Here is an 11742-nt window from a genome sequence, read left to right on the forward strand (position 1 = left end):
AAGGAAGCATCCTTCCTTCTCCCAGAAGAAGGGAGAGTGAGAGAGAGAGAGAGGGTGTGAGAAAGAGAGACTAGGAATTTCGTTTATTTTTTTTAATCTTTTGTGTTCTTATCGTTCACTTAACCATCAGTTGTTGCACACGTGTCCGGACGACCAGTTGCAAATGCCACCAACCGGGTCAAACCTAATCCTTTCGGGCACGTGTACTCCCATCCGAACAATGCGCCATATTCTGTTTTGGCGCACGATATGAACTTCTGGCACGAGAACGGATGCGGGAAACTACCCATGTCCAGACATTCGATGTAACCGTCACCGTGGTTACGCACCTTGTCCTTGAGAACCACTTAAGATTCGGACGTCCGTTCGGATTCCGAGTAGTTCGAGTATTGTTCCTGCTCATTGTCGTTCAAGTACGGCGGCGGCGGTGCCAGTGACCGAACGGTAGTAGGTGGAACGAATATGGACGTGGTCCATATTATATATTATATGGACGAGCCCCTGTGCAGAAGGAACGTTTGCCGGGACGTAGCCGGCAGTGCTGCGGTGGTCAGAAGCAATTGCTAGTGGACGACAGGCGCAAACGCGTTGTTGATCTGGAACGGCAGCGCGGGGTACGGGAGGTTGGAATAGACCTGGAATAGACCTGCTTGGAACGGGGACGGCTGGAACGGTTCCGGTTTGGACGACACCAGCAGCTTGATAGACGGCGGCTGTTGTTGAGGCTGTCTCGCCGGTTGCAATTGTGTTGGCCGTCTGACCGGTTGCACGTCTTCGAATTAGTCTTTCGAATGCGGCGCTCGGGGCTCGAAATAATCGTGTTTTGGCATCGGCTCACGGAAAACGTTCTGCTGCTGCAGCGGACTGTGCGTAGATGACCCTGTAATTAAAGTCGATCGATATCAAGTTCGTGTCCAACAAATTTTTATAATCGTCAGGTTAGAAAATGCATGTTCGCATGAACAAGTTATTACCGGAATAGTGGTAAAAAGTATTATTACTTTAAAAAAATGAAGAAAAATACAAGTTCTATTATTTGAATTTAGAAAATCATTCTATTGATGAAGTGTTTTAGAAGTGGTTTTAGATTGTATATAAGGTATATTTTTAAATAACATAATTCTGACTTGAATTTGTTCTCTATCAATTCTAATTACATTATTCAAATACAATCTTAAATACAATTCTTGAGATGGCTCAAGTTTTAATATACTCGTAACAGCCAGTTTCCGATTTAATGTTTCCTGATTGAAACGATTATTCAAACCATTTAACAAGTCATCTAAAACAACATTAAGACTCGTAACTTTCATCTGTTCTTCTTTCGTACATGAAAAATATTGATTTTCTGATGCTTGACAAATTTTTAAAGAAATTTTTCTTTTTTTTAATTGAGAAATAATCAATCCAGTTCTATACAACACTCAACTGTCTCAATATAAATTTTAAATCGTAAAGATGTAAAACTAATTTATACTATGCATAGATGAAAGACTTCTAGTTATCAATGTCCAATGATAACAAGGGAAGCATTATCAATAACTGTAATAGATATTAAGTCCACATGATGAAAATCGAAAAATTTAATTTGAAATCAGAATCTAAGAAAATAAGTTTATACGATGTACCGCAATTTATAATTTAAGTTAGATCAAATTTCGCAGGTTATGCCTGTGCATGGTAAGCAAGACCCGTAGACACGCTTATGGTTGTTATTTATTAGTTTTTTATCCTGTTATAAAAGGCTTTTTAAAATGGCAGAAGAAACTGAAATGCTCATCGAGCAAGTAAAAAAGTATGTGTACTCATTCAACACATCTCATGAAAATCATAAAAATATAGTAAAAAAAGCCGAAGCATAGAATAAAATATCCGAAGAACTGGGTATAACCAGTAAGTATATACTTTACAGTAGAAACTAGAAATAATAACATATATAAAAATATCATAGATTTATAGAATAGACTTCTCTATCTATAGTCTTTATATATCAAGAATTTATGTATCTGATTTATAGTAATTATTCACTATTTATTTATTGTATCACAAATAAAATTCGTCATCAGAACTTGACATTATTGTAAAATGGCGATTATTAAAAAATTAAATCAAGTGGATGGATATAAGCAACTGTGTACTAGATTACTAGATTACTGGATTATGACTGTAGCAGACCGCTCACGAATTATCGCTGTCTATGTGCCGTCAACAGACCGTGTTCTGTGTGTCCGTGCCTAAAGGCCCCTATACACGATCAGTTTTGAATGACAATCAACGTGATTGACATTCATGACTGACTGTATATGTATATGACTGATAATGACTGACAGTCAAATTTTATGACTGATGAAATTCAAACATGTTTGAATTTTTATCATCAGACAAGATGATTGACATTCATGATTGACCGTGTATGTCTATGAATGTATAATTTATCAGTCGATCTAGTCGAATTGTGTGGAGCAGTCGAGTCTTTTTTTGTCTTTTTTTGTTGTAAATTATGATCAGAGAATGAGTTTTTTTTCGTCAACCATTCTTTAACCCAGAATCTTTTCTTTCTCTTTTTGGGTTTCTTTGCATCATCACACGCGAGATAAATGGCAATACCAATAAGTGCATCTTTATCCATTTTAATAAATTGACAAACTCAAAAATATTTATAAAAATACCTATAAATAAATATAGGTATATAAAAAAATTAATTAAATGTACACAGCACAAAACAATACAAAACAGCACGAATAAGTACTTATTCGTAAAGTGTACACTATTGAACTGACAAAAAAATTGAACGATTGTCATTCTTGATTGATTGTGTATGGAAGTTATCAATCGTCAGTCAATGATTAGTTTCGACCGTCAATCACGTTGATTGTAATTCAAGACTGACCGTATATGGGGGGCTTTACACATATACGACTTAAATGCACACTCTTAAATTATTGCCTACACTGAACCGACCGTTTACAAATGTACGTTTATGGTAAACGAATATACTTTTTCCGTCGATGCGACGTTGTTGATTTTGATTATTATGATAGTTTTAAGAATTTATAATGTGGCCGATAGACGGTCGGTAGCGCAACAAATTGTTACTCATATTAATGTTCATTTACTTCTCACACACTGACATAGCCGAAATTTAAATGCTGTATGAAATGCCTAATTATTACTCCTTAAAACATGTCGCGTACCAGCCTCAGTCATTGCATACGAAACATTTTTAAGGGGTCCAGTATGAGCAATAATATTATAATGCGTGCGAGCCGTACATATGTGTGCGTAGTAATTTATCATTAGGGCATTTGCACACTCTCCGATAATATCGGACTTTACAAAGAATTCAAATCAGTTTTCAAAATCTTTATCGTCTTAATAGATCAATCAAAACGTTGGAAATAAAAAACGCCTAAATCCCTATATTGCGCGTGTGATAGAAAGAGTAAGAAAACCATGGCCTGCAATACCCATAATTCTAGTGTTTGAAAATTTCATAAAATTTAAAAAAATGGAATATTTCAAATGTCTGAAATATTTCAGTATTTTAATAAATTTTGTTTTTTTTTAAATAAGTTTTATTTTTATGTATGTAATTGTCATAATTTACTTTTATAATTTTATACTACTGAAACCAATCACTAATTACCCATTACCTACTCATTAGTGATGGTTTTTTTTGGTATTATACATTCAAAATAGTATTCAACATTTTAAATTGATAAAAAAACGTACTATGTCGATAAATGTTCGTACACTAATAATTATTATAAAAATTAAAAGATTATATGATAAATATTAAATGTCTATAGGTACACTATTGTCGTCAGACGTCTATTCACCATAATAATAATAATTTTATGATAATAAACCATGCGTATTTTTCTAGTTAGAAACTATATATAAGTTATAAGTTTATAACGTTAAGATTATGATTGCGATAATAAATTATTGACTGTCAACTGTGTAATAAGCATTATACTTATATAATATATTTAGTCACAATTCACAATAATAGAACCATCCTTGCATCGTCGTCGACGATAAGCCATTCCTGGGGAAAAAACCAATTTTTGCTATAAACAGCCGAAAACAAGACCCTAATATAGTATAAATAGTATAATATGTCAGCCACGGCACTTATTGCATTAATATTGTTAATATCAATGATTATACCAAGAACTCATGGATTGTACTATTAATAATTGATAAAAAACAATCATTATAGTTTGTTTTCAAAAAAAAATACAATGTTTCACGTTTTACCATGTAGTGAAATATTTCACATGAAATATTTCATACTTCAAACACTACATAATTCATTTTTTTTTTGCAAATTTCTCCTACCACAGAGAAAATCTATAAAATATGACAGTTGCTAACACAATTTTTTTTAATTTCTGTTTACCAAATGCTTGAGATTTATTTAAATTATGATTGATATCAGTTGAGTTACATTACTTAAAATAAATCGTGAGACTAAAAAAAAATATCAATTGAATTTACTTCGAGAAATTATTAAAGATCAAAGTCGTTAGTAAGTAAATCGAGAATAATATCGAGACATATCTCGATTCATAAAGTAATAACACAATATTGATAACAATAAATATTAAACAACCAAATGCCAAATATTCGTTGTGTTATGGAAAAGATCCAACGAATATATATTTTGGTTGTAAAACTGCCTTTAACGTGTCACTTTTAGCGACTATTCGCGGGAAATTAACGTCCATAAAATTGACCCACCTAGTTTATATGATCAACTTTTTTTTTGTAACGAATATTTCAACACATTCGTGCATATACTTATGCATGTTAAAAATTTTTTAGTGCATATTTAGTTGGTTTTTAAATCATACAAATCTGTGCTCTAGTTATGAGTTACTATGTGATTATTTAAAAAATGTACTATGAATAGAATTTTGATTTCTTAACTTCTAAAATAAATTAGCTATTATTTGCTAAATGTTTCCTAACTACTGACGTTTGTTTGGTGACGATCGGGTTAAGTGAATGGGTTACCTGTAAATAAATATATATACCTTAAGTAAATAAAGTAATTATTAATATTGAACATTAGCAATAATCGCTTTCTCTTCGTTAGATATTTTGACTGAAACTAAACAATAAATTGATGAATACAATGATATGATAATCGTGTGAATACAAAAAAATTTAAAAAATATATTGACGTAAACATTTATTAATAATATTGATCGTGTGTGGGCCTTTTAACAAAAATTATTGAACGGACACAGAAGATGGGTATATTTTAGGGTTGCCATACGTCCCGGAAAACCGGGATTGTCACCGGTTTTATACTTCGTATCCCGAGTTCCGAAAAATGTTTTCAGTATGTACATATGTCCCAGCTTAGACGTTAAGAGGAAATGTAGTATTGTTTAATTTTTAATTTCGACCATTTTATCTCGAAGTACACTTTTAATCGTAATCGATTGATTAACAATATATCAAAAAATTAAATTTGTAATTTACACATATAAATATATAATATATTTTATTTCACAAAAATATTTGTAAATATTATATTTTCGGTCATTAATGATCCTCTTCAGTGGCGTATACATAACTTATAAAAGGATTATTTGCAAACAAATCATTATTTATTTTTACGTTTCTAACACCCACACACTAATAACATTATTTTGTTAAAAAAGATCTAGGGGGGGGGGGTTGACTCCTTGTATACGCCACTGATCCTCTTAATATATAAAAAGTATATTACTCAATAATGTGTTTGTTTTGTCCCGTTTCCGGCCTTATAAATTTATGGCAACCCTACCATATTTTAGTGTTTGTATGAATTTTATTTCTAAATATTAATAATGTTACTGAAATTTATAATTATTTATGTAGAACATTTTTTACGCAAAATTTAGTTGAATTACTTTTTTTAATGCGTCTAGACCAGTGTTAGGCGTAAACAATTAATTTACGATTAAATTGCATAATCGATTACGATTAATTTATTAAATTACATTAGTTATTAATCGTTAAATTATTTTTAAACTAATCAGTAATCTTGATAATATTTTTGTATCGTTTGTCAATATTGCAAAAAATATTGCATAACTACAATATTATATTATTAGATAATATACTACATATACATAACTGTATATAATATATCAGTATCTAATTTTTTTATATTGATCATAAAATGTGGATAATATATTTTTCTCTAGCAATGAACTACAGCTAAATCATTAAAATGTAATATCTAAATATCATTTATATCCAAATCGGCATAGCTAACTTTGCTATAGGTATTAAGAACTTATTTTTTTGTACTGGTTCAGTTGTAAAATTAAATAAATTAAAATAAATGATAATCGTCAATTGTAATGATTTTTTTTCATTCTTGCTTTCTTTAATATGGCCCACCAAATTTTAAAGTTCTAAAAATGGTAAAAATTGGTCCTCTAGTTACTTTTAGTTGCCCATCACTAGTATATATTACAATAATTAAAGATTTACAAAACATCAACTATTTATACATTTTAGAGCTACTTATTACTTACCGATAAGCTTAATTTATATTTTTATGCTATGTTCCTAATACTCTTGCAGGTATTAAAAGCCAATATATTATTACTCGTTTAAAAATTTTATAATTTTTACATTATTTATTATTATACTTATATTGCCATTAATAAATTATAATTATTAAGGTTTCTAAATAATTTAATTATATTTATTATAAAAAAGTTATTATAATTATTATATTTACATTTAATTTATTATTAAAAAATGGTTTTTCCTAAGAATAATATGTTATTGTTAATGATTATTTTTAAAATATACTACAATAGTCAATAAATTGTAAATATTTAAAAATGTTATCTCAAAATATAGATACTATTCAGCTTAGAACCGTTATTCAAATATCATTAACCATTAAAATTAGTCATGATTATAAATTAACATATTTCGTAATCGTAATCGTAATCGTAACACTATGATTATATTATTATTTAAATAATTTAAAATAATTTGATTTTGTGATTGTTATTTACATTAGTTTATCTTACGATTAATAACTTTATATTATAATCGTTATCTTTTCAGATTACGATTTTCTCAACACTGGTTTGGTTAATATTATTTTGTTAATGAGATTAGGAATGATATATTTCCGTACCACACTAGATGCATGTTAATATTATATTCATTACATCTATTTAATTTTTCTATTCTCCATTTATTCACTATTATTGAGACAAAATTAACATAAAAAAATGTTTGGTACTATATAAATCATAAACCATGAATATTTTTAACCTAATAAACTAATTCAATTTTGGTTTTGTGCTTTTTGTTTACCTTCTTTTTTTTATTTTTAACTACATAATTGTATTTAAATATGTAGAATGAAATTTTTTATTATTATTTGATAACAATTGCAGAATTAATAAAACTTTTGGTTTATAGATTAACTCAAAACTAAAAATAAAAACTGAATGTCGAAAAAAAATGATAAAAAAAAATAAAAAATATTTATAGAAAATTTAAAGTTGTGTCACATTTCATATATTATGTATTCAAATAGAGGTATGTACCTATGTTAGAGTCATAATGTAGCATTATAACATAAGTGATATTTCTGTTCAGAATACGGTCATTGTATATATTGCTTTTGGCTTATTGAATGAATGACATGTTATTATTACAATTTGAACGTTATTCTAACTATAGAATTTTATAGTTTGTTTAAATGAATTATCAATGGTCTCGTTTTTTTTGTTATAACAATAATGGAAATTCTAAATATAAAGAATTCAAAAGATTTGTTCAGATAAATTTGTATGTCAGTTAACCTTTTCTGCTTTTTATATAACATACGAGCCGTGAATGGCCTATAAAAAGCATCATTTGACAACATCAAGAAATAGAGACCAAAAAAAATAAAATTAAAATATCGTTTTAAATGGGTGCTGATAACCTATAGGTTATCAGATTAACCTTTGTACATTTTTCGTATTTTCTGTATATTTTTAAAATATTTTGAGATTTACTTCATTTTATCACGGTACTTTTATAAAATATACTAAGATAATAAATCTAATAATAATTTTAGTATTTAATACGTTGACTGCCATACGGCTGCCGGCGGCCTCACAGTCGTTTATTTCTATAATGCAGTACGTATATTTCGGGTAACATTCGTAAAATGTACCGAGTGATATTATTAGAACCAATAAGCCTACAAATACAATTCCGATATCAATTGGTTTATTTTTCTTTGAAAATTTTTAATAAATTATAATAATAGTATGACCGCCGGCGGCCTCGTGGCGCTAACATAATTAATAGTTTATTAGACGCCGGCTAATGTTAAATTGTCACTATTATTAAGTTTTTTTATATTGTAAAAATGAATTCTCGATCAAAACGATTTAAAGTCTGTGACGAAAGTGTTGTGGGAATTTTTAGATGACATATATGACGACTTCAGTTCTTTTAGTGAAGTGAACTATATTGATAAAAGAATTACAACTTAGTGTAAGAAATGTGATGTGTATACGTGTGTGGATTGTTTTATGAAACATCATAAAAATGAAAAATAATTAAGCAAATAACAAACATTATTTAAATTAAAATTATTTTAAGTTTTAATTAATAAAATTTTTGACCGTTCACTTATGTCTCATATTTTTTTAACATTTTACATACAAATTAATTAATTATTAATGATTTACAAAAATTGTACTTTATTTATTTATTATAATTTACAATAAAAATTGATATTACTAGAACTATTATAGATTAAAGTGAAAATAAATTAAAAATAATTTGATTGAAAGAATATATTTGAATACAATACAGTTTTAATATTATTCTGATAAAACTAAACAAAAATATTGCAACCTTCGAAGATATAAGAGGTAACTGTATATAAGTAAGTAACTGGATACATTGTTTTATTGGTTTTTCCATTTAAAATTGGATGCCAACCAAAATATTACGTAACAAAATTGTTACCGAGATTAGTTGCACACGGTCTTTTTGACCGGTTACGGACTCTAAAAATAGCTATAAATTCGAAAAACAATAATTGACTGTTCTAAATAGTTTTAAAAAATAGGTTAACGTGTACATTAAAGGTAAAAAATGCACGAAATAATGTAAATTACTCACAGTGACTTATTAGTAAAATTATAAACTCACGGTCTAAAAGGACCATGATGCGACTCATGGCGGGTTAAGAATGCGTAAAAGACAAACAGATAGAAATCCATTTTTATATACACAGATATATAAATATATATATTATAATAATATATGTAGTAAGCCTGACGCGAAAAGGAGGCGCTCGAAAATGTTCCTTGTCCGAACGAAAATGTCTGACCGCCGTTTTCTCATGAGCAAGTTAGAAAATATCAAACACAAAATATTTAACAAAATTAAACTACTTAAGATATAAACGGACATGGTGGTGATTCATTATGTAAAAGGAAATACAATTTATTGTTTTTAGTATTAACATACTTATTTGTATAGGGGAAAAAATACCTATAATAAATTAGAAAATAAGTTAATTGTTCAGCATTATTTTTTTTTTTAAAGTATATAGGATGTAAAAAAGGTAATTTTTTACTATAGATCTAATATGATTTATAATCTAGATCTTTATGTCTGTAAGGTTTTGATATCAATCTGTACTCTTTTTCCTACATTTTTCCAATACAAATACTTAAATTTTATAATAAACTATTAGATCCCGGTTCTTAATTTGTTTTCGTAAAAAGTCAGTAAGATAATTTAAGTTTGACCAAAAAATCATGAAAATATAATAAAATTTCCTTATGTATACATAAATTAAATACGAATAACTTAGATTTGAATACAATTTTCTTCACAATTTATTTTAAAAGTAAAAGGAAAAATATTTGAATTTCACAAAAACATTTCGTAAGCTTAAGAAGTTTTAATTCTGACAATATCGAGTACTTTAACTACCAAAAATTAGGTACTTTAACAATTTTACTATATTAAATATTTTTTTATAAACCAAAAGAATGAAACAAATTAATCCATATATGTAGTTATACTTACTTTTTTTACTGCCATTTAAGTCTATAATTCAATCTTTGAAATGCAATACCGCATTAATAACCCTGAACGGATCGACTGCAGGTTTTCTTCCACCTATTTTTAATAATAAAGGTAATAAACTATTAAGACATTTAATAAAATTATATTTTTATTTCAAAATAATGTCCCAAAAAAGAAATCCAAATTAAATATTTTATATAAATACTATACTCTAATCACAGCTCATATGATAAACACAACATTGAAGTGCTAAATTACTGAAATTAACTGTTATTTATAAAATAAAGAAGTATATCATAAATACGAGTAAAATACATACTATCGGATATTTCTTAAGAAAATAAGAATAATTACTATTTTTATCCCATACCATTGTTATCTAACATATCGATGGTGTTTTGTTGAAAGGACGTACACCACATAATTGAAATTGTTCAGGAGGAACAAAATAGTGTTTTTAAAAATTATACCGTTAAGGTCGGTTGATCTTGGATATATCTTCATATAGTAGGCATGTTGATAATTTGATAACAATTATCATTCAAATGCTTAAACATATGTGAATTATATTTATTATCATTCAAAGGGTTTTAGGCCAAAATGGCGAAAAAAAAATAGCGAATTGAAAAATAGTGAAAGCAAAATAGCGAAATAAAAAAAAGCGAATTATACATTGTTACGAAAACCAAAACAGCGAAATATTATTTATTTATGTTATTTATATGTTATAGTTTATTTTATATTTAAGTTAATTGAAATGTTGCAAACAAATAAAAATAAAAGTTAAAAGAAAACTAAGATTATTTTTATTCACAGATTTTGTTTTGTCTTAATGTTATAAAAATATGTATTAAATAAAAATCACAATCCTTACATTTGTAAGCTCAAATTATATGCGATACCTTTCAAATAATTAATATTGTCATTAGTATTATAAGATGAAGTGATACTTCTAATTTTTTCTGAACAATTTTTATAGATTTTTTTTTGATTAAAACTTTTTGCTCCGGCAATGAATTGTTGGCGTTTAATTTCCGATAAATATTGCTGTTCCTTCAACACATCAATAAATCTCCATATGGTTGGATGATATGCCCCTTAAATAGTTCAAATCAGGTACATTATAAATTATATTGAATCCTAATATTAATTTAATAAATAATAGATTTTAAAATACTTACCAAGTAATGAACTGAATCCTTTATGCCAACCTTCTACTGCATTATTAGTCCTTGGTAATAAGGTATTCGCCGATTCGTAACAATTCCATAAACTAATTGAATATTTCGGTAATCTACGACCTTTTCTTCGACCCATTGGACGGCCTATCCAGGTGTCTTCAAAGTAGTCAATTAATGGTCGTAAAATGTTCTCATTATCGGTGTAGTATTGTGAGTCTATGAGTTCTTCGAACACATCTATCACATGATTTTCTGGTACATATGCTAATGCTAATAAGAGCCGTACCTGTAATGAAAATGTCGAATCTGATATATATTTTTGTGCCATATATTCAATTTGTTGTATTCTACGCCAAATGCATTGGGAAAAATGGAAGTGGCATCCTTTTTGTTTTAAATTTGGAAATACTTCTTTAAATGCATTAATAGATCCCATTTCAAAATCTGACATAATCGATTTTGGCGATAAAGTTGGTTTAATTTT

At 28.0% G+C, this 11742-nt stretch overlaps 1 protein-coding gene across 1 annotated transcript; it reads right to left on the bottom strand.

Annotated features, from left to right (window-relative positions):
• Positions 1 to 10947: 10947 nt before the first annotated feature.
• On the bottom strand, positions 10948 to 11742 carry LOC112693659. The gene is made up of 2 exons (XM_025568838.1): positions 11259 to 11742; positions 10948 to 11174 (listed from the first exon to the last, which is right to left on the bottom strand). The coding sequence occupies exons 1-2, from the start codon at positions 11707 to 11709 to the stop codon at positions 10948 to 10950; spliced, it is 678 nt and encodes a 225-aa protein (XP_025424623.1). The 5' UTR covers positions 11710 to 11742.

The sequence above is a fragment of the Sipha flava genome, unplaced genomic scaffold, assembly GCF_003268045.1.
Source record: "Sipha flava isolate LNK unplaced genomic scaffold, YSA_version1 89_pilon_pilon, whole genome shotgun sequence".
Lineage (NCBI taxonomy): Eukaryota > Metazoa > Arthropoda > Insecta > Hemiptera > Aphididae > Sipha > Sipha flava.